The sequence below is a fragment of the Eutrigla gurnardus genome, assembly GCF_963514095.1.
Source record: "Eutrigla gurnardus genome assembly, chromosome: 17".
Lineage (NCBI taxonomy): Eukaryota > Metazoa > Chordata > Actinopteri > Perciformes > Triglidae > Eutrigla > Eutrigla gurnardus.
In genome coordinates, this window is record NC_139928.1 from 12,176,920 (window position 1) to 12,201,272 (window position 24,353).

Genomic DNA, 24,353 nt, shown 5'->3' on the forward strand with positions numbered 1-24,353 from the left:
CCACCAGAAAGTAATACTATTGTTAATGCGATATGAACAGCACATGTAATCTTGATATAACTGAAGCTAACTGGTGTTTTTAGACTACTACTGCAGACATTTGTGAATTAGGTGGTAGAATGTAGCAGTTTAATGAAAACTAAATGTGCTCACATTAAAATTTGTGTCAATGTATTTTATTGCTTTTATTCTTTCATTTATATTTTACTGGAACGAATTATGCGTTGGGACTTGACATCAATATAGCCCATATAACCCTGTCAATTGCGCTAATTTAAGCAAGAGCGGTAGGTGACTGACGCTGTCGCTCGGGGAACGTAACGAACACGTCATCACGTTCGTGTATACAACTCTATCCGGTTCGAATAGCAGCCATCTTGTTCCCCCTTGCTAGTTAAATAAAATAAATAATACGCTGAGCCGGACTTCACTTCGAACCCGTAAAACAAAGTGAGTAAGAAATTAAAATCCGTTCGTGTGTAGACCGTTTACAAGAGAGCAACCCGTGTTGGGTTGAAGTACGAGCAATTACTTCGCTTCTTTTCATTTGCTGTTCTTGACCAATAGACGATTGTTTTGGAAGATGAACATAGGCGCCATTTCCCTCCCCGCTCTCTGAGGCGCTTATTGGTGGCCCGCTGAAGGGATCACGGGCGGTCAGGAAACTAGTGTTTTGTATCCACCATGTTGGCTCTCGTATGAGTGGTAGTCAGACGGACTGGCCATTTCTACTGGAGCCCGAATGGCGTCAGTTGCAGAACGAACTTAGCCCTAAAAACCTTGATTGGTGGAATCTAGTCCGAGGTTTGATTGGTCTGAAGGACAGATCCAAACGTTGTCTTTATTGGTTAGGCTGCTTCTTCCTAGCGTTGGAAAGCCTTGCAAACTTCGGCTTGGTGACAAGACTCGTTATCCAGCGGTGATTAAAATCACACACATCGCGCATAGGTGACCACCTATGCAGTAAAACAGTCACCAATCTCCGACAAGCTAACATTAACTTCACTAACGTTAGCATGTAGTCACGGTCAACGGGGACTTTATCATAACGTAAGCTAACAGTGCTAAATGTTTGTCGAGGGTTTATGTCCTAAGTGTTTTAGCGACCGATGGCACCACAGTGTACATCACACACCGTAGTCTAGTTTATTTTAGCGACCATAGTCTTACTGAAAATTAAATACTGGTCGCCGTCTGACACCGTGGGATGTGGCATTGGTCGCTGTCTCCCGTTAGCCGCTTTGTTCGTCCCAAACTGGCTCATAAGTAAATCGTGTCGACCTAGTTAAAGTGTAACATAATTTTAACGGTTAACGCGTTAAAGAGCAAAGTTGCCCCACTGCCAGTGTAAATGCATAGTGCTATCTATATGCAAAAATTAAGTGCGTCTTTGTTTCCTCACTCGGGTCAGTAAAAGACGTAAAGTGCATACCTATTATTATAATGGCTTCATTTTAAGCCACACTTTTAAAACGCCAACATCATACAACATTAAGCTGCCCTTGTGTTTAATTCGACCTTCCATCAATGATAAGCAAATAAATGCCGTTAGCCTATCAGAAATGGGCTTATTTGACATTAAAGATCTAGACAACAATGCCGTCTCTCTGCTATATCCCCAGTGAATATAGGAATTTGAAAGGTGCCTCAGCATTTCCTATCCATTGTTAGCAGTGAAGATACATGCTGTGTACAGTTTTGCAACCTTATTCATCTATAGTTATATTTATGTTGAGTGTTTTTCTCTGTGCAGTCAGGAATCACGTTATAATTAAAACAACTGGATGGTCTGTCATACTTTAGAGAACTTAATTTGAGTAACCCGTGTGCACATTAGTCAGCCAACGTACTTATTCATGCAGATCTGCATGTGTTTTTGCAATTGTTTGGGTGAATGCATGACTTGTCCCGGCTACCCTGAGGGTGCTGTGTGTTTATTAAACCAAGAGTCTGACTGGTGTATGTTTATCTCTAAACAGCGTCAGTGAGAGCAAACATGTCCCTGCTGCGGGCAGCACAGGTCATGGGAAGGTCTCATTTGTACAGTGACCTTGCCAGGTGTTATTGCTGAGGCATTTTGGGTAGCCGGCATACATCTACAGAGAGTACGACTGAGGAGATTGTTCTTTGTGCAGCTCTGCTCTAATCATTAACTAGGCGGCTGTAGTACCTGCTTTGGTCCCCATGCTCCTCACAAAAATAGAAAAGGGAACATTTAGCGTTGTTTCTCTTGAGTCTCTATCTTGTTCTCTCGCCCTCTCCACTTGTTCTACCCCTCCCATCCTGTAATAACTCTCCTCTCCGTCCTTCTCCATCCTTCCGGTTCCCCTCCCCCTCTGGGTTTTTCATTGATGGGGCAGGTTTTCTCTCTCTCTCTCTCTCTCTCTCTCTCTTAAGCTTGTTGTGTTCCTCACTACAGTCAGGATTTGCAGTAATATGCAGCATAAAGCTTCAGGTCACACCACCATCCTTTGCACAAGTTACCAGTTAAAGGCACTGTGGTCGTGACACCTTTGCTTTCTGTCACTTCTCGACACTATCGTCTAAGCTTTCTGTGTCTAAATGAGTTTGCATAGTTGATGTGGAATTACCGATGCAGTCTATGGTGCATTAAACACAATGAGTTGTGCAAATGAGCAGCGGTGTCGTGCTTTATTGCTCTAAAGTAAAGGTTACTGAAGAAACTATGCACATAAGCAGTGGCGAGTTAACAAGAAGGGCATTGTATGACATTGCCGAAGTGTTTTTTTGATGACGTTTTAATTGTGGAAGTTGCTGTAAGTGTAGTTTTTTGGGGTCAAGACAACAATGTCTCTGTTTACAGACTTTCACCCATATCTTAGTCTTGTTTATACACAAATAGAACGAGAATCAAATGCACTCCCTTTTCCCTCCTCTTTCGCAGCTGCTCATCAGTCAGCTGATTGTTCTTCACAAAGGCTCAATGTTTTTGCTGTAATTCGTTTTTGGTATAAATTTGATTGACACCATAATTAGAGTTAGATCATTGGAGTAATGTTTTAGTTGCATTAAGTTGTTTTATAACTTAATGTTTTAATGAGTCAATTTATATTCTAAGTGAATAGTGACATAGTGCCTTTAAATGATAATTTGTGTAAATAATGATGGCATGGTATATTATGCATGACTACATAAAATGTATGCTGGTTAGAGGATGTTTGTGGTGTGTGACGGTGCGGTAGGATAAATGAGGAAGCAAGGACAAAGTGTGTGTGTGTGTGCGTGTGTGTGAGTGTATACCTGTGCACACGTATGAGACAGAGAGTCTGCCTCGTATGCTTTTGTACTTTAAATCATGTGGATGCAACATGCGGCATCCATTCTGGCACTTGTCTTAGCCAGTGAGGGCCACCGTGCCTGCCTGCATCACTGTGCTGTCAGCCTGTAGCGGCACAGAGGAGGCGGGGCAGAGGGAGACATTTAGTTTGACATTGTAAATAAGCAGAGAGCAGTTGTCAGAGAGCAGCCCGTGGAACCTTTCTCATCCGTCCAGCAGCAGGAGAGGCAGCGACTGCCCGAGGACAAACAATGCCGAGGCAAGCCACCACCAGCACACCCTCACACACTCCCTGAAGAGCTTTCCGCAACTTTATTTGCTCCTTTTCACCTATTCTCTTCTCCACTCTCTCTTCCTCTTTTCTTTTCCCTGACCCCTATCCTGCAGCTCAAGGTAACTTAGAGCAGGAAGTTGGCTGTCGGTGAAAGGGGGTTGGACAGAGGAAAGGGGAGGAGTGTGGGACATGTCAGAGCTGAGTGGTGTGTGCAGTGTCCAATGGTGTGATAGGACCCTGTCTTCTCATTGGTTGAAAGTGCCAGAGTGAGGTGGGAGCTAGGTGGGAGGTGGGGTTTGAGTATCATATAGCATGCTAGATTGATTACGCTTGAATGTTAAAGGGGAAGGAGGATAGAAATTTTTGTCTGTGAGTTAGGAGTGCTGCTGTACTGTTTGCCTGCTGTTGACTGCTGCTGTGCTGGCTTTCTATTCCCTCTCGCCCTCTCTTCTTTGCGCTGGGCCAGGGGTCAGCTCAAAGACAAACGCACGGGTCAGCGGCTAGAGAGGGAGAGGGGTGAGAGTGAAAAGGAAAGAGAGAGAGAGAGAAGGTCAGTGAGTTGAGGGGACTTGGTCAGAAGAGAACCAGGATTGACGGGGCTGTATGTTTCAGCAGGAGGACGTTGCAGGGGCTTCTGAAGGAGACGGGGCAATGTGTAAAGGGAGAGTGGAAGAGAGAAGGGGGAGGGGTAGAAGAAGGGGGGCTTGCTCTTCTCTGTCCAGCCTGAGAGCCTTTTTTAGAGCCGTCCAGTGGAGCCAGAGTGCCTTTTGTCTGGTGATACGATCAGGGTCTGGAGGAAGTGAAGGAGCTTGAGAGAGTTTTTCTGTCAACCTCTGTGCCTCTTCTTCCTGCTGCCGCTTTCAAGGAGACTTGAACAGGGCTATCTGTTTCCCCTCTATTCTGCTGTGCTCCGGCAGGGCAGACTATTCAACATGAAGGGCACAGGGGTAAGTCTGACTGCTGAAAACACACACACACACATTGAGAGAAGATCTGTCAAGTTGGTTTTGGCTTTGAGCTTCTGAATACATTGTTCACCTCTGTTCACCTTCTGATGTCTCTCTCTCCATCATGCTCTGCAGTGATGAGACACTGTCTGTCCTCTACAGCCGTCCTCAATCCCCCTCCCTTTCCTGTCCCGTGTGTGTGTGTGCGTGTGTGTCTCCTGCATGTCCTTCACTTGTCACTGAATGGACTGTGGAAAAAAAAAGATTGAAAAAAAACTATGATTGTTGTCTATCTTGCATGTTTCTTGTATTTTTTTTAAAACATTTTTTAAGTAAGAATGTAGAGAGAAGTCTGTCGGCCTTTGGCTGTCACTAGTTTTGACTTTGGACCACCATGAGCGCACACACACACACACACACACGTCAACACTTACCCACTGTTGTTGACCGCATGTAAGTGCATAGCTGCCAGACTCCGACACTGTGCTCAGATGTTCTTCACTGTCTTGCTGGTGTTACGGTCTTCGGGGCCTGTGGCTGCAGTGCCTCATGGTGCCGGTCTGGGCCCAGTTTTTTTTTTTTTTTTTTTTTTTAAATTACCCCTGACATCTTTTTTTGCACGCTAGCACACTAGACAGTGATGCAGAGCTTGGAGGCAAAGATCGCATCCATGTTTGAAGGAGATTTGTAGTATATGGAGAACTCTGAGAGCATATCTTTCAGTGTTGTCGCTGTTGGTGTCACGGGTCCCCAGGGGTGGAGGTACAGCTGGTTGCAGTGACCCCAGGACCCCCCAGGCCCCCGTCCCGACAGTGCCAGACGTCCAGATGGGACAGACTGTCAGCCTGTCAGCTTCATGGACGGAAGAGGGTAATAGTTTGATCTGATCTGTTGTGATGGAATCTTTGGAGGGCGCCTCTTCTCTCCCTTGCCTCTCTGACTGCCTTTCTCACTCCTCCCCTGTTCCCTAATTGAAAGTTTCCATTGGTGCCTTTGACAAAACATAGTCCCAATGGGGAAAGAGAGAGAGAGGGAGCGGGCGAGCGATTGAGAGAGTGGGACTAAAAATAACTTTTAAGTTGAAGCTATTGCTGCCAAATCCCTGGGTTGGCTGCTGTCTGTGTGAGATTTGAATATTTGTGCCCCATACCATGCCATAGGCACACCGGGGGAAGTGAAAAGTAAACGTAACGCGCAAACCACTTAATCATTGCTAGGCCTTTCAGCTTATCACTAAGGTGACCACTACCGCCGTGCATTCGCTCTTTTGCCCTTGCCCCTTGTGCTTTTACATGTGTACACTGTCACTAAAGACGGTGTGGGCAGCCAGGGGGAGTCAGCTGTGTTCCAGCATTTAATATGCAGGTAGCTTTAGCCCTGCCTCCTTTGACGCCAGAGACTGGGCCTAGCATTGGATGAAGGTCACAGGAATGTGAGATTGCCTCCCGCAGTCTCTCTGTCAGCATTGAGAAGGAAACATGTAGAGGGAGATGAGAGGAAGCAGAAGCCAAACGGACATATTGAACATAGCTTACATGTACAGTATATCGTGCTTTCATTAAGCTTCTTAGAAAGTACGCAGCCTGAACCACTGGGGTCACTTAAGTGCTGCAGTGAAAGTTGAAAAACCTGTCCTTTTTTTACCCTCCCCCTCTCCCTCCCTTTCCCTTTTCGCTTTCATCTCTCTCTCTCTCTCTTCCTCTCTCTCTCCCTCACTCCCTCCTCCCTCTTTGGTTTCTCTCTCCTCTGTTGAATGACCTTGGGAGATCAGTGACTAGCACTTCCTGGAGTTGGCTTGAAGCAGAACCAAGGGCAAAGTTTGCAGGCCTGTTTGGTTGGCTGGTTTGGTCCGGCCATGCCAAGTGATGTTGCATTGCAGGTCACAGGGAGCAAGTCTGCCATTATAACTCTGTCAGTTCTTGTTTTTAAACGCAAAACGTTTGCAACAACGTCTGTGAAAATGCATGTCCCGGTAGTTAATCTTTAATTCCTGGCTGGGAACTTTTTGTTTTTTTGTTTTACCTGAGTAGATCATTTACCCTGCATGCTGTAACCGTGCCAGTTTGTTTCTTTTATCCAGGTGAATGCTGTAATAGTTCAGGATTTGTAACCCTTTTGATGTATGGCCGTCATTTAAAACGAATGTTTGTCAGTATGACATTTGTTACCGAGGCTGTATTTATTCTGTCTTTTCAGCTAAAGTAAATCAGAATAAAACTGACATAATGAATCTTAAACATTAAGTAAAGAGTCTAAAGTGGTCCAATGATATATCCTGGTTTATGGGAACGTATGTTGTGTAACCTGAGTTGCATTTGTTTTTCTGCTTATGAGTCCAGTTAAAACCTAGCACACTTAAACTTTTGTGACCTTCCTGCAGAAAGGCCAATTGCTATAGTTGGTACTATTTAACACCATGTTTTCTCTTTGTTCAGCCTGATGTTTTACTGTTTGCAACCATAAAGAGTAAACGTGTCTATAGTTGCTTTAAGGTCACAGTGGATAAGAAATAGCCTTTCCTCTTTGTCGTCCCCTCCCCTCCTCCTATCATTTGTCAACACAATTTATCTTAAATTGTCTCAATCCATCTTCTATCCAAACAAGTTTTATTGAAAATGCATTTTTTTAAATCCGAGATTAGATTTAATATAATCAAGTAGACATATTTCCCTGGGCTGTGAGATAAATTTCCCCTGACCTAACTTTGCACTTATTGATAATAAAAGTTGCCACTCATTTACATATTAATTTGGTACATTATATGCCCCTTTATTTCTGTGGGTCAGGTCCTCTGAGTGCACATCTGCTTATGTGTCAGCTCTGCTTTAGGGAAAGATTTGGGATGAGATGAGTTCTTCTTCAACACAATGACAATGTGATGCTGAACAACCCGATCCCGCCAAAGTACATTAAATAGTCATGACCTCTTCGCAACGCATTAAGTGATGGTGGACTTGTGTTAAAATGACGTGTCGGCACCACGAAAACAGTGCACTGTCGGAAAAACATGGTTTAGCTTAAAATATAGTGGTAAATTTAGGAGTGAGTGACAAATGAGTGTGAGGCTTGAGCCGCAAACACCCTTTGTTAGATTTAGGAAAAACATCACAAATACTTTGCAACAACACTTTTGGACATGCTACCTTGCGGCCTCGTGGTTGAAAGTCTTTTGTTTGTTTGACTCATCCTACTCCCGTTCCACCCACCATAAGTAGTCTTTCTAACTGTTTAATACAACGTCACTATCTCTGACAGTTTCAGTTAGAAGAAATACGTGTCATTTTAGCAAATTGCATGTGCACCACTATGTAATATGACTATTAGCGGGTCGTGGCTATTTCTGTGAGACTGAGATGTACTGAAACACCTCAGGGAAAAGTTCACTCTGCTGCCTCAAATGTGCCCTCAGTCTGCCTCAAATAGGCCTTCAGTTTGTCCTAAACTGCCATGCCTCATTAGCTATGAACTATACTCAGCAATATTAAGCTCAATTTACACCAACTCTGAGGTCATTAAGGGGCCAGTTAACTGCAGAACACTTCAGCTTAACCAAAGACCACTGAAATGATTTGCTCAACTGTACTTACCCCTTTTTTTTTACAACAATTCCTTTGTTTGATGTCTGAGTTTGATGCTGAGAACGCCATTACCTTGCTCTTTTACTAGTCTTAAATAGCAAATGAAAAGGCGTGAGGCAAGGTGATAATATCTTGATGTTTTTTTCCAGTCTTCTGTCTACGTTACTATCAGGTTTATTTGGAAAGGAATTGAACCCTCATGTAAAGTGGTGTGATGTCAGAGTTGCAGCGAGTCGCTGACGCCGCTGTGAGTGGCCACTTGATGTGACGTGCCAGTTAAAGAGGGAGAGGGGAGGGAGATGAGACGGAGAGATGAAGGACTGGGCTGGCAGAAGAACATTAGCGCTGATTCAGCTGCAGCAAGCGGAGCGGCAGCAGCATTGACTTTCTCTGAGAAGTTGGGGATCAGGTGAAAGTAAGATGGAGCAAGAGAGAAACGCACTCCCAAGAGTGACAGAGAGCGATGAGAAGTACTGGAGAAGAGACAGGAAGAGAGATGTAGAGCCGCTGAAGGAGTAAGAGCAAGTTGCTGCGTTGTCGACCAAGCACAGACATCACATTTGTCCTCAAAGGCACACACACACACACACACACACACACACACACACACACACACACACACACACACACACACACACACACACACACACACACACACACACAGCAGAGTTGGTAGGAAACCCAACACCGGCATCTCTGTGTCTCAATGACCTGATGAAGGACAACAGAGCCGCAGGGAAGATGAGAGATGCCCAGCACAAAACAGCACAATGTCCCCTAATATAGCATACAGTAGCAGCTTATAACAACACAGCAGAAATGCCCGTTGGCTTCATTACAACAGAGTGATACACCGTATTATCGAGAATAACAAGCTCACATTAAAGTAAAAACCCTCGTACTTACAATGCTGACCCCAAGTGTGAAGAAGTGGACCGAACTAACAAGCTTTAACAAATTCTTTCATACAGATTTCCATTTAAGGAGTGCTCCAAAGCTTATAGATTCGAAACCTGAAATACGGAAGCAAATTGTACTCTGCAGATAAAATGAGCAATCTTGACACTGGCTTTCTTTCGTTGTCTGCTATGAACCTCCAGACCCTTAACAACTTTTATAAAATAGAAATGTATTAGCATTCTGCTTGTTTGTCTGGAATAGACCCAGACCATAGAAGGTGTTACAGAAGTCAGCAGAAGCATGTGTGTGTCAGACATCAGTGGGCTCTCACACAAACTTTCCATTGATGCTTAGCCTTGGGAAATATGGTAATATTGGTGTTCTGCACACATAACTGGCTGGAAGAGTAACCTAAAAGTCATGTTGATGCTTAACGCTTTCATTCTTATTCACCTTATTGTTGTTCTGTGTCTTTTTCCTCCTTCACACGCTTCAGCATACCTCTTGTCACAGTTACTTTCTCATTACTTCTCACATATTGACTCCCCCCCTCCCCCACTCCTTCCTCCTGCTACCCTGGTTAGTGTATATACTGTGTATTAAGATTGAAGGTCAAAGGGTCAGAGAGAGGGGGTTGGGGTGTATGTGTGATTTAATAACAGCTCTCTCTCTCCCTCTCCACAAGTGTTTTTAAAAGAAAAGTCAGAAGTTAAAGAGAAGTGTAATATGTGTGCGAGCCGGGCTGGCCTGTGTATGTTTTACTTTCCTATCAAGTGAATCATTTGCTATTTTAACTCCTATCCTCCTCTGTTTCCACCGGGCCACAGTGTTGTTACTATGGTAATTAGCCTGATGGTTGTCTGTAACTGCTAAGTGAATAATTATTGTTTCTTATCAGGCTACCAGTTTGGGAGAACCAAACAATCAGAGAGAAAGCAGACGTTAGTAAACAGATGCACAAGGCTGTCTTGTTCAAAGTTATCACAAGATTAAGTGCTGATACGGTGGGTAAGATGCTATTTAGCCGGAAAACCCTTCCTTTTTTTCTCTCTCTCTTTTTTTTTTTACCCTATTTGCATGGCCATGGAGCTCATGAACGACCTGGTAGGGGTCAGTTTACCCATCAGGCAGAGGAGGAAAAACTACAATTCCCATCAGTCATTCCTGCCCCATGGAATGCTGGGATTGTTCGAGTGACTGCAGGATTTCAATCAACCTTGAAATGCAACTGGACACTGGAGCGTCAGACAGAAAAGGGGAGACATTGTCAAGGGCAATCACTAGCCTGGCATGCCATAGCTACAAGCTGCCTGATTGATTTATATAAAGCCACCCCCTGCTGCCTTTCTGTCTCATTGATTTAGGCTACTCTCTGTTGAAAACTGAATGACAGAACAGGATGCAGCAGTGCCTCTTCTATATTTTACCGTAACTCCCACAACTGGCAGAGAGACATCTTTCCTGTCAAAAATCAAACATGTATACCAGACTAGTGATTTATCTGTGTAAAATATTTAACTACACTTGGTATGAATACAGGCACTGGCATGGACTGCGTGTCAAAACAATGTCCTACAACCCCGCTGCAACAGGGTAGACACTAGATGGAGTGCTTGAAAGGCTGTCTTTTGTTATGTATTGGTCTGTCAGCTGGACCAGAGCTGGAGCCATTCATGCTTGTTGGCCCAGACTGAGAAAAGAAAGAGAAGATGAAGAGGCGACCACCTCACCCGCCCCCCCTTCGCCTAACATTCTCTTTTCTTTGTTCTGCCATGTCTCCCTCTTACTGTCTTGTTCGACCCACATAGCTAGTTTGCACAGCAGTCTGACTGTGGCCCTGTTTGTCTCTTACCTCCCCCTGTTAAAGCCTGTGGCACTTTGTCTTAGCGCTGGATTAATGCTGAACTGGACACACCCGTCTCTCTTGAGTAGCTCCACACAAACTCATCTCTTGTTATGTCTCCCTGTGTTTTTTTTTTTTTTTTTGCTTCTCCCTTCTGGCAAATCTTTTCTCTGAGGTTGAGGAGTGGGGGGGGGGGGGGGGGGGTGCACTCCAGACACTCTGAGCTCTGCATGCTCTGACAGGCAGGCCAATATTCCCCCAGCAGATTCCTGACATGCCATAGTAACCTGCTGGATCCTCTTTCAAACCGTCAGACCCCTTGTAGAAGCACTGGCTTTAATTGCATGTGTGTAACAGTTGGTTTGTTTCATTTTACAACTCGTGGTCAGCTTGTGAACCTATGTCTGTGTGTGTTCACAATGTGCAGCCATTTAAAAAAATGGAAATGCAGTTTTCGTCAGGAGATAGTTTCCCTATGACACACACATGCTTCTGCTAGATGTGTGGCTTGTGCATTGTCCTCAGTGTGTGGGGTCACCAGCAGTGGTTTGACTTGCACATGACATGACTTGTGTTTGCAGAGGAGCTGCAACTCTGTGCCAAAGGTGAGCCATCCGTAACAGAGAGTGTGCAGCCAGTCTGGTGGTGGGTTCCTGGGCATGTCAACATCCCACAAGGACAAGAATAGAAGCTAAAATAGAAGTTTTATTCTCTTTTAGGTTTTCACTGTATTATAATAATAGGCCATGATGTGGTTCTGACACACAAGAAGAGCTCAGGACAGGCCTGGCGTAGTCTGACCATGTTTTTTGTGCCCTTTGCAAATGACTGGTCTTGATTGTCTGAATCATCCCATCATATCTTTGTTTTTCTGTTTTCTAATAATTAACCTTTTGCTTCTTCCTCTCCCCTCCCCTGTTATTGCTTGATACAGAAACGTAGAGGATGTCTGCAGATGCGTTCGGAGCCGGGGGCAGCGATGCCCAGCAAACCCTGCAGTCCTTCTGGCCACGTGTCATGGAGGAGATCAGGAACCTGACTGTGGTACGCAATTAATAAGCTTCAGTGGTTAATATGGTTTCTTCAAACATACATGCATGTAAATACTGAAGCACAACGTTCGGTTGTGCTCAATTCCGTATCTCTAACTGACCACCCATCCATTATTTCCAGAAGGATTTCCGCGTGCAGGAGTTGCCTCTAGCTCGAATCAAAAAAATCATGAAGTTGGATGAGGATGTCAAGGTAAGAGCACAGCCTAAATAATCGACTATTTTAGAAAATACTTTTGTGAATTCTTTGATCATGATATTTCCATGCTATGGTTAGAATTGGTAACACCTTATATTCACATTTAGCGTACTGGTAATTTTGAATAATTTAGAGATACAATTATGGAAAAAACACCATAAAGCCGGATGGATCATTTTCTAAGTTGATGCCTGTTAAATTCTTGGTTTGTGACCTGTTGTCCTAGACCACTAAGTGCCTGTTGGACTTATTTTATAATGGAACAATATTATCAGCTCTTATGCATTCAGCAGTGTCTGTTGATAAGAAGTTCATTATTTATATCAAATGGGTTTACATCAAAGCGTATTGGCACTGTGCATACAGCACTACGTGTTGGAATTACAAAGCTGATTGTTAAGCAAGAAGCTGTTAATACCAATGTATGAAACAATAGCATTGTATCCATGAAGTAGCTGAACGTAGCTGATTTTAGTTCTTTAATTTGGCTCCACATTGCAGAGATTTAACTTTTAAAACACATTCTACATTGCTTTAAATTGTGCTTTATCTCAAACAACAATTGGGTAAAAATAAGGCAGTGATCTGAATTTTATTGAGCTTGTAACAGATAGCAATCACTTAAGATAATAATGTGAATCTCTCAGATCTGCTTAGGATGTACTGTAGTTCAAGGGGCATATGTCCACAACCTACCCACCTCCCAACATTTTTCAGTTCTACTCAACAGTTAGGACATGAGGAGTGATTATTTTACCCCCCATTACACCAGATTATTAGCCAGGACTGTTCATGGTCTCTACAGAGAAAGCCTTGAACATGTGTGTGTGTGTTTGGCTTGAATGTGTCGTGCCAAGAGCACTATCCCGTTAGTTAAGCTGTAGCTTAAAGTGGTTATGAGATCAGGAGATCAGTAACATATCTGAAGACAGGACCCTTCTGTCAGCCCTGACACAGCAGCTTTCAGGGCACGTGTACATGTGAGCGTTTGGTATGATTAAAGTCCACCTTGTACTTTCAACCTTTGCATTTATGTCCATATACTTTATCAATTACCGAATGTCTTGGTTTGAGAGTTCAGTGCCACTTAACATGAAGAGGTAGAGTGTGAGCTAAGCTAAGTAATTTGCCACTCCAGTGACCAGACCAGTAATTTTTTACAATTGACGGGGAATAATGATGACGTTCTCCTGCTTAGCAATATAGTCCTGTTTGAGTAGTTTTTTGAAAATGGTCTGTGGTCGTATTTCAGCATGTGTAACTCCTTCTCGTCTGTGCAGATGATCAGTGCAGAGGCTCCGGTCCTGTTTGCCAAAGCAGCTCAGATCTTCATCACAGAGCTCACCCTCAGAGCATGGATCCACACCGAGGACAACAAGAGACGCACGCTACAGGTAAGAAACACTCAGAGACGTATGAACTCTGTCACTGTCATTCTTTTTTTAATTCTTTATGTCCTCCCTGTATGACACGTTTTACATTAATCAGACCACGTTATAGGTGTCTCACTCTCTGTGGGTTGTCATTCAATGGGTGTCTGTGTCTGTATGTTATACATGCAGAGGCTCCAGACCAACATCCTCTTGAGGACTATCCCTGTGTTCAGTTCTTTCTCCCTCCACTGACTTTGAAAGCAAAGCCAGGCGGGTGCTGTTGACCCACTTTTCCCTGCGGTGCCATTTTGCCTGCTCTTCTTCTGTCCTAAAGTTGAATAAGATGGAACCTCGACTTATATGAGGGGGGGGGGGTGTAGAGCAGAGAATGTGAGAGTGCTGATGGCAACATATGGAAAAGTCAGACAAGAATCTCACCTGGATGTCAAGTGGGGAAACTGGTGGAGCAGAACATGAAAGCCCACTTAAGTCTACTTTATCCATTCACATACCTCTGAGAGATTAGCAGCCCACGGATATGTGTATGTATGCCAACGCAGGTAGAAAGACAGACAGGGAAAGAAGTCAGCGTAATCACTCTCATCGTAGTTGGTGTTGGAGGAGTCTTAAAATGAAGACCTACTTTGGAAGTGTGTTCACTTTTTTGTTCTCGTGGCTTATCTGTCAAGGAGTCCTTTTTTAGCATGAAACTCAGGTCTAAGAACTTAAACTGCATGCTTTAAATCAGGGGCTGGGAACCCTTTTCAGATCACGGGCCATTTTGATTTTTATATCATCCCTCAGGGGCCATACCAAATTATTGAACACATAACCATATTATGGCCTCTTGAACTTAATTGAAATAACATCAAGATCATGACCATTCACTTCATGTTTTTAGCCATTTTGAATTGTATTGTCTTTATATTATGAAAGGTGATTGTAGCAGATTTGAGGAGGACTCAGGCGAATGCTTTTTCTGTCTGTTTATTGTGCAAAACGATCATAAATAATAATCATAATCATAAAAAATGATTTTCTTTTTTGTGTATTGATGTATTGCCATGCAGGCCCTATCAAAAGGTCTATCGGGCCGTACCTGAGGTTCCCCACCCCTGCTTTAAATAGATCCATTTGCACACGCTCGCATATATACACACACATACAGGGCCCAAGTCCTATTGTGAAGAGGGCATGCCAATTGAGGTCACCATAGCAACGCTCATCAATAGAACAAGAGTAGATGTGACCTGGTGTTACCAGATATTAATCAAGCTGCTATAAATAGCCTCTAGTGCAGGGAGGGTCACAATGGGGGGTCTTGACAGCCAATATCCTGTGGAAAATTCCACAGAGACAGCGCACTGCTGTTGTTATAGGAAGGCATATAGCAGCAGAGCATTTGCTTGCGAGGGCAGGAAAGTGCCATTTCTGCTCTTTTACACACATACATACACATGATTGTGATGCTCGGGTGATTGTTTTTATACATTTTCCTTCACTGACTGTTTTGTCGTTGAACAATAAATTCACCCACTTTAAAAGCTGGAACAAGCATTTTTTTAAGTCTAACAGTAACAAATAAATGATCAATTATCAAAATAGTAAGTAGATTCATCTAGAAACTCATCCTCTCTTTCTTTGAACTCTTTTATCAAAGCTAATACCTGGCACTACTGGGAACTGTATTTCAATTCCACAGTAGCCTCTTGTGTGGCTATTTTGGGTGTTGACCGTAGGTCTTGAAGCATGTTTATATATAGGTCACTGCATATATTGAATTAGCATAATTATAGTCTGAGGTCATCACTGGACCCTCTGTGTCTGTTATCTTTTACAGAGGAACGACATTGCTATGGCAATAACAAAGTTTGACCAGTTTGACTTCCTGATCGACATCGTGCCCCGGGACGACCTGAAGCCACCCAAGCGACAGGTAGGAAATCACAGCCTGCAGGGCAAATATCTCCAAAGGGTTCAGGGTTTATTGTAATATTATTTGCATTCCAAATGAATGTTAACACAGGAAAAAGAGGGTCTTCATCTCAAGTGCCTTTACAGTGTTGGCAACGTGGAGGTGCTGTAAACATCCTTGACTGGAAGCTGGGGTTTGGATCGTGAGGGCTTTCAGTCGGATGTTTGCAGCATCTTATTGCCTCTGACAGCCAACCGCAATCCCAGCGAAGACACTAGTGTGTACAATTAATAACTCAACTTCATCAAGTATTTGAATATGTCCTCTACCTAGAGCACCAATTTAATAAGAGAAACGCAACTGCCTTCTCTTACAGAAAACGGCACATTGCATTGAAGTTTAGCTCAAGTGAGATACCGATGTACTGGATACAAATGTAGGATACCAGATGGTGGAGTGAGACATTTAAATTAGCTGTCAAGTAGACTGTCTCCAGGCATGTAAACATCCTACACTCTCAGCTGTGTTGTCATGGAGCTGGGAGAAGGGTGTTTACGCTTCTGGTGGTGGAAAAAACCTCATCAAGATGAAGCCCTGCTCATTAGTCAATTATGAAGCAGAATGAGACAGGCCATTGTTTACGTATAATTTCATTTGTGGTTGTCGTTTGAGCTGGGTTCATGCCAGCAAAGTATTGAAGAGGATGGACAGAGGGAGCAAACGCATATAAATCCAAGAACCGTCACAGTAACAGTAGTATATTTACAGTACTGTAAAGTCACAAATATATGATGTTTTTATGTGTAAATCGTTTTGACTGATGCCATCAGGCTTTCAGTCTTTGGTATTGACCAGTATGGAGCTCGAAATGGATCTTATGTCCAGATTACATTACATCTTCCCCAGCCACATCCCATCAGTTATTTATCACACCTGCCCTCCTCTACCATTACATCTGCGAAAATAATTCATGGCGATGTAATGGACTGATAGGCCTTTTTTCGTTGTGTGTGTGTGTGTCTGTGTGTCATCATCAGGAGGAGATGCGTCAGTCAGTAGCGCCAGCAGAGCCGGTGCAGTACTACTTCACTTTGGCCCAGCAGCCTGGAGCTGTACAGGTGCAGGGCACGCAACAGGGTCAGCAGCCTGGTGCACAAACAGCCACGACCATCCAGCCTGGACAGATCATCATCGCTCAGCCTCAGCAAGGACAGGTATTACTACCGCTTTGTTTGAAGAGCTTATAATGGGGTCTGCCACTAATGAAAGACTTAAAAAAGAAGCTACTAAATTGACACAGAGAATCTTTGGCACTAATAAGGGGGATGTGGAGAAGCACTACAGCTAAGAAGCTTAACTGCCCCCACAGAAACACAAATGACCAGTTAAAGAAGCTTGCACTGAACTTCACGAAAATGATATTGCGTGTGTGTGTAGCAGCTGGAGGATTAAGCACATTCTAAACTCCACCCCATCCTGGGAAAGATGCGGCAAAAAGCTTGTTACTCGGGTCAACACACCTGGTTTTATTGATATTGGTCTTCGCTCACTTTCAGTAGCTGAACCACTCAGCCACCAGCAGGAATAACTGAACCCAGAACACACCCAGGTCACATAACTATACAAACACATGCACACCCTCCCTCTTAAACCCTGCAGAGGAAGCATCAGATCTCAACCAAATATTTCCTTCTTCCTGTTATTTACTTAAATGACTTGCACTGATGCAAATATATTTTCATAACATTTGTGTTAGTATAACTATATTCATGAAAGGACCCAGAAAGCACATGAAAGAATACAAGTATGTGTGTCTTTCAGGAGGTCAACCTTATCATAACTACTTCAGACACAATAAAATCTAGATGGTGACAGTTTTTAACAGTTTTTTTCTCATAAATCTATGACTATAATCTCAGAAAATATTGAACATATAAAAATCGCTTAATATTACCATTTCCCCCTGGATCCATAACTTTATTTTTAAACCCACAATGACCAAAATACACTGTAGTAGTTTCTTAATGGTCCCTAGTACACACATACTGTTTCTCACACACACAAACTCACACACACAGACACACAGACGCCATCACATGCTGCAAGGTGCCACCACTCAGCAGTTACAGCAAGTGCAGGTGCAGTCACAGGGCACACCCATCACACTCATTTCCACCAGTCAGTAAGATAACAAACATGCATAGTTAGGGAGAGCTTTCAGTTGCCTCTCTTTCTAATTATCTCACTCCTTCTTTTGCTGCTGAGCTCTCTCTCTCTCTCTCTCTCTCTCTCTCTCTCTCTCTCTCTCTCTCTCTCTCTCTCTCTCTACCCCCCTCCCCCCCTCCCTCCAGCTTGGCCTCTGCATGTCATGTAGCCGTGCTCCTCGGCGGCTGTGCTGCTTCATGCTGCTTCAGCAGACTGCCTTTAGCTGAGCTGTCATACTCGTTTAGGCCTAGCCTGATTCACTAGCAGTGCTACTGCTGCAGTCCCCGCTGAAAGCAGGGAGGTCACAGTCTTACACTCACCTTACGCAGACTCCATTGTAGGCTATTTACAAGGTAGCACTTTAAAAGGTTGGCCTTGAAGGAAGTGAAAGTTGAAAATTTTACTTCCCAAAAAAGGTATTTGGTCTGTTGAAGTTTGTATTGAAGCTTCATCTGAGCCTCTCCGTCATTGTAACCTGCTAATTTAAGTTGTCTCCCCCGGTTTTGCGTCAAATTTGAAGGGTAACAGTTTTGTTGTCTACCAACTCAATCATACGTATCAATCTTGATGGTTAGGGTTTGATTGGCACATAATAAGTGTTTTAAACAGAGCTGGTTAGCTTGCCACTACCTACTAGGCACATGCCATGTTTGGTACAACAGATTTGGTCGATGAAGAATAGTGTAGAAATAAAAAATCAATTCATACCATTTATTTATGCATCTGTGTGCAGAGCTTTCAATGTCACTAGTTGTCACTGTTGTACCAATTTTCTTTTCTTGGGGCACCAACTCTCTCATAGTCCCTTGAAAAAATTACATTTAACAGTACTTTAGTAGCTGCAATATTGACTTCCTGATAATGTTTTTTTTTTTTAATCTATTTCTGACATTACACCTCGGTTACTTTATCATTCATAAACATGTCATTAAATGCCATGTTGAGTTTTTGCAAATGCTGCTTTCTCACTGTGTCTTTCTGTCATTTTCTCATTCGATTCTGTCGGGCCATCAGATGCTGCAAGGTGCCACCATGCAGCAGTTACAGCAAGTACAGGTGCAGTCACAGGGCACGCCCATCACGGTAAACACACATGCATATGAGCGTTAATACCTTTACTAGTGACACAAAGACCCAGAGGCCACTACTTGTTGCCACAGTACTGGAGGTGACTGTCGCCTCCTGCTCGGGTGACTGAGGCCTGTAGGGGTGACCACAGCATCGGATCAGGTGGCTCTCCTAGATAGTATGACAGGAGACAGAGAGAGGTCTCAAAACCTGCATTGTCACCTCGTCTCCCCACATCTTTTGTGCCTGCTTGATAATCTTTAACTGACTTTTAAAATGTAAGAATACATACGTTTCATGCTGCTGGTTAAATTCTTACTGCATTGAAGTCAGTGATTTCCTGCTTCTTTCTTTGTTCAATCATAAACTACATGCCTGTAATGTGTTACCTCTCTTTTTACTTTCCTCTTTCTTTTCTCCACATCAGAGTGCACCTGTGGCCATGCAGGTGAGTGAGGGTCAACAGGTACAAATTGTCCAAGCCCAGGGTCAAGCTCAGACAGCTCAAGCCCAAGGCCAGACTATGCAGGTCATGCAGCAGATCATCACCAATACGGGAGAGATCCAGCAAATCCCGGTAAGAAATAACCTCAAGGTGAAAAAGAAGTGATGTGAATTAGGGAAGGGTTTAGTGATAGAGCAATGAAATCACTGAAGTAGCCTGTTTGCTGCATGTTTTACATCGTAGTACTGAACAAACATGGTGTTCTAGTGAATGAACCACCCTTCACTGTTTGATGGGAATCATCACATTTTACAAAGTTAACAATTCACCAGAGGAAAGTGAATGATTCGCATTGCTGTATCCAGATTGGGAAAATGGCTGTGACCTCTGGGTATGAATGACCCTTGTGTAAAACTCAACTCTGTCTCCCCCTTGTGTTGGTTGATTGTAGGTGCAACTAAACACGGGCCAGCTACAATACATCCGTCTAGCCCAGCCTGTGTCTGGAGCACAAGTGGTGCAAGGACAGATTCAGACTCTCGCCAACACCCAGCAGGTAATCACATTAGCAACAAAAACAGCATTTATAAATAAAAGTATGTAATATCAAAGCATTTCCATTCTTTATTTGTTTCTTAGATTTAACTCTTTATTGTGTTGTTCACAGATCACACAGGCAGACTTACAGCAAGGGCAGCAATTCAACCAGTTCACGGACGGACAGGTAACAAATGCAATGAATGTCCCCAATGGCTCACTGTTTCAGGCTTATGAACTACTGCATGCAACCGCCTGACTTGGCCCCCTTGAAGAAAAATGCAATGAATTTAACCTTAAATCAACCAGCCAAGAAAGGCAGCTAAACAGACAGAAATTATAAACTGTAGTAAAATGTCATCCCATCAAAATCCAACTGCAGACAGACCTTCAGTCTCTCTCGTCTCTCTGTTTTACAGCAGTTGTATCAGATCCAGCAGGTGACGATGCCAGCAGGACAGGAGCTGACCCAACCGATGTTCATTCAGTCCACCAACCAGACAGTTGACGCACAGGTCAGCACCGAATGAGCCCAACCAGGAACATTTTCTCCACCCACACACAACAGGCATACCAGCCCATGCGATGCCGACGAGATGCCGCCAAATTCGACAAAAGGACACTTCATAAACTTCGATTTTAAGCACTGCTCATGTATAAGAGGGACCTGGAATCTTGGAACACTCTTTGTAATAAATTTAGTACACTGGATCAAAAAATACAAAACAAAGTGACATGGATTGACTCTTAAAATGACATGTTAAATTTAATTCATGCACACAGTTGACTTTTTGTACTTCTGTCACCCACATTTGTAGAAAGTTATGCATCCACTGCCACAGTCCCCGAAACCATTCTCTCCACAGACCAACTTGGCCGTTCTTCCATGTCCAGACTTTATTCCTGGCGCCTCCGTTTCTGCTCTTTATTTGGAAATGAATGTGGGGAAAGCGTGCATCTCTGTCTACATGACATGCTCGTGGTATATCTGTGGCTGAAGGTAGCCATGGGATTCATCGCCTCCTGAATCATACACTTTATCGTTTTCCATGTAGTCGATGGATGAAATGAAGCCATATACCTCAGATGTCACTTTTTTTTTTTCTCAAGTCAATCGAAGGGATTTCAAAGAGGTTATAAGGTTCAATGATTTCATGTAGTTTCTCTCTTGTGTTGTTTTCCATATTGATGATGAAGCATGACGTTATGTTTGAAGGGGCTTCAAACTGTATAGGTTAACTGTGTATACGAGGGTACATTTTACTCTTCCATGTTGTTCCTTTCTCTCACTCTGTGTGTCTATCTTTGGAGCAGGGAAGCTCTTCTCTGCCTTTATGCAGTTTCACACAACCCTCTCTACCTGGGTGGTTTTGGAATTTGTGCCCTGGTTTAAGTCTCACATACAAACACACAACTCTGTCTTGAGCAACGAACACCCTTCCCACAGAACTCTTTTTTTCCCCCAATACAATTGTTTTTTGATATGTTTGGCCCTGTATCTTCCCCATTGTTTTTGTACAGTAATGATTATTATCAATGTTCTTGTTATTGTTGTTTTTGCATGTAGTTCAACTGCCAGCATGACATGCAATAGATAGGTACAATTTTATTTTTGATGTTCCTTTTGTAAACAAACTTTGTTTGTGAGAAATAAAAACCATAACTTGTCATAAGAGTCATGTTTTTATAGTGTTTTTCTGACCTCGAGTACTACCCTTTTTTTATTTTTTTTTATTTTTAGGTGAATTAAGCATGTTACTAGATTGTGGACTGTAGACAGACAGGAGAGAAATGCAGCAGCACACCAAGAGATAAGACTTGAACCATCCCAGTCATTCTGTTTCCAGGTAGACGACTCACCACCAGAGCCCAGAATATAATTGAATTATTGCTTTTGTAGTAACTTCATGGGTTAAAAAGGGTATTTTAAATGTCCGTGGGTCATTTTAAACATAGATACAAGAAGTTATTGGTGGTTTGAACAGTGTTCGTGTGAGGCTGTTTTCTCAAATGGCCATCGGAGGGCAGCACTGATCTGACAAACTGTAAATGCCACTGATGTCTTGCATTAATGCACCTGATTTATTGCCGGACACAAGTTACAAGTTTTCACCAAGCGCATTGTTTAGCAAGCATAGACACTAGCAAAAATATGCAATCAATATGTGCCCCACGCTGCAACCAAATGAGACTGTATGAACACCACTAATCGTATTTCTACTGCCCTCCTCGAGTGCTGGAAAAGCTTGGTGTGCTACAAAGGGCAAGTGGTTAACAATAGTCACGAGTTATTTGGCTGGAGACTGCTCAGCTTATGCGAGATCAGGCTGCATTCCTTATCCAACCTAAATCTTAAAAGGAAAGAAGTACTTATGGTGGGATGGGAAATTAGGTAGGAAGAGAGATGCAGGAGCTCATAATGTCTGACTTTACACCAAGGACACATTGTGTCTGTCTTGAAAGGTGAAGCTCAAAAGTATCACCTTAGTGTTTTTACGTGCACTCATACTACACAACTGGTGTTAAACCATGGTAGTCTAAGCCACAAGCAAACATTAGTCACGCCGGAGGGCCCTTTTTTAATCGACTTAATCACTGAACAATAACAGCACTAATGAGTGCAGACTCATGCTCCGCTCTTGCTAACAAGAGCAGCGAGGATTGTGAGAATGTTTGAGCATAAGTCAAGCATGAAAAAGGTTGGTATTTTTCTTGGCCCGCTCGTCCGGTCGGATCAAGGCAACCTAGCCCAGATGAGAGGCCGACTGCCTTGGCTTCTGTCTGGACCTTGTGATTCGACCACAACACCAGTCGGTCTCACCGAGTCGGGGACAAACCCCTAACAGGAGTGCGTTTGATCCTCTTTATTCTCTTGCTGAAGTGTCGGGAGAGTTTCTTTAAATCACCATCAAACCACAGTGCAAGCTTTTCCCAGTTCCTGGCATTTCAGTGTTGTGTAAGAATAATGTGACGGTTCAATGATCGTTTATCTCCCTTCACAAGGTGCCACAACAGTGATGTAGAGTCACAATTGTACAGTAGAATCAATTTGGGAAACCTTAAATTGGACTTAAAATGTAAGGTTTTTAAATGGTTTGATTCTAGTAAAAGAAAAAAGTATATCCATGGATTAATTAAGATCAAGGATCCCGTCAGTTCTTGTGATGAAATCCACAAAATACAATTCGTTTGAATTGATTTTAAAAACTCACTACAGTGCATTCAGTGTAAAAATCTTTTTTCCCCCTCATCAATCTACACTCAATTTTAAACATTTTTGCAAATTTATTTAAAAGAAAGACTGAAATATCACGCTGGCGTAAGTATTCAGACCCTTTGCTATGACACTGAAATGTAGCTCAGGTGCCTCCCCTTTCCCTTGATTATCTTTGAGACGTTTCTCCGCCTTGATTGGAGTCCACCTGTGGCCAATTCAACACATCCTGTGTGGAAATGGAAGAAAGTCACTGCAACGCTCCACCGATGTGGGCTTTATGGTGAACGGACAGACGGAAACTTCTCCCCAGTGAAAGACATGCACTTTGCACAGAAGCACCTAAAAGGACACTCAGACTGTGAGAAACATGATTGATCACATGCCCAATACCCTCCCAAAGGTGAAGCATGGTGGTGGCAGCATCATGCTTTCAGCGGCAGGGACTGGGCGACTGGTCGGGACTGAACAGAGCAAAGTACAGCGACCGCCACTGTATGTTTCATACCCAGTTATATCACTCCTCAATACTGCTGCTAATGTGCGTTTGCTCAAACTTTATATAGCTCAGGGTTGTTTTCGCCTGACGGAAGTGAGGTAGTGTCTACGCCGCAGTCCCACATTGGTAACACGCTGCATACTTCTAGTAGGAACATGCTCTGTCACTGCTGAAAAAAAGTACTGAGAGTAGCATTAAGTTACAAAGGACCTTTTGATTAGTCATGAATGGGCCTGTGAGTGAACTAGTGTCATTTCCTGACTCGGTCACTGGATTTAGATGTTGACACTTAAAATATTCATGTTGAAGAATGGCAGATTGATTAAAAGAGGGAAAACTGCCTCACGTCACTCGACAGCTTCGACAATGTTGTTCAGTGGGGACTCCTGCTCAAACGGACACAATATGAACAATTCAGCCGTCCTCTCTTGGTCCCGCTGATCGTTGCCATTCAGAAAATCTGTTAGAGGGAATGAAACTGAATAGAGGAAGAGGAGAAAAGAGATTAAATGGAAGAAAACAAGGGCATTGTCTTGGGGAGTGAATGTCCAGCTGAAATAAAAGGTTGAGTCAGACGTAGTGAGTTTGTACTCTATGTGTAGCGCACGGTTGCTGATGTGAGTATTTTTAAGTTCCCATAGATTCCCTGAGTGGCTGTCGACTCCCGGAGATCAGCGGGGCTCTTTGTGGCGTGACTGAATGCTCGGAGTGAGAAGTGCAGTGGAAAAACAACGAGCGAGGGGAAAAGGTTGGGGCGTTAAGTGAACACAACAGTCGCCTCCTTACAACGGCGGCCCCTGTAGAACGCTCTGGGTCATCCCTGACTTTAATTCCACCCTGAACGCAGTCAGATCCGCTGTATACGTTTGATGCGTTTGACCAAGCTCACATTTTACAGTCTGACCTTGCTCAGCTGTTGTGTGTTGTCACAGGAGTGGCCTTTCTCCCAGAGGCCACATACTCTGCCCAGCTCTGAGTGTTGATAACGGTCTGAAAGGAACACTGG

The 24,353-nt window shown here is 43.4% G+C and overlaps 1 protein-coding gene across 10 annotated transcripts; it reads left to right on the forward strand.

Annotated features, from left to right (window-relative positions):
- The first annotated feature begins 355 nt into the window (after positions 1-355).
- On the forward strand, positions 356-21,309 carry nfyc (nuclear transcription factor Y, gamma). 10 transcript variants are annotated; one of them, XM_084032853.1, is made up of 11 exons: positions 356-450; positions 11,775-11,884; positions 12,014-12,085; positions 13,372-13,485; positions 15,305-15,400; positions 16,417-16,593; positions 18,599-18,667; positions 19,080-19,247; positions 19,570-19,653; positions 19,765-19,821; positions 20,054-21,309. In XM_084032853.1, the coding sequence occupies exons 2-11, from the start codon at positions 11,786-11,788 to the stop codon at positions 20,162-20,164; spliced, it is 1,047 nt and encodes a 348-aa protein (XP_083888979.1). In that variant the 5' UTR covers positions 356-450; positions 11,775-11,785; the 3' UTR covers positions 20,165-21,309. The 10 variants fall into 10 exon arrangements, with proteins under 10 accessions (XP_083888979.1, XP_083888975.1, XP_083888983.1 ...); XM_084032849.1 differs by having other exon boundaries at positions 19,080-19,229; positions 19,549-19,653; XM_084032857.1 differs by having other exon boundaries at positions 18,599-18,640; positions 19,080-19,229; positions 19,549-19,653.
- The last annotated feature ends 3,044 nt before the right edge of the window (positions 21,310-24,353 follow it).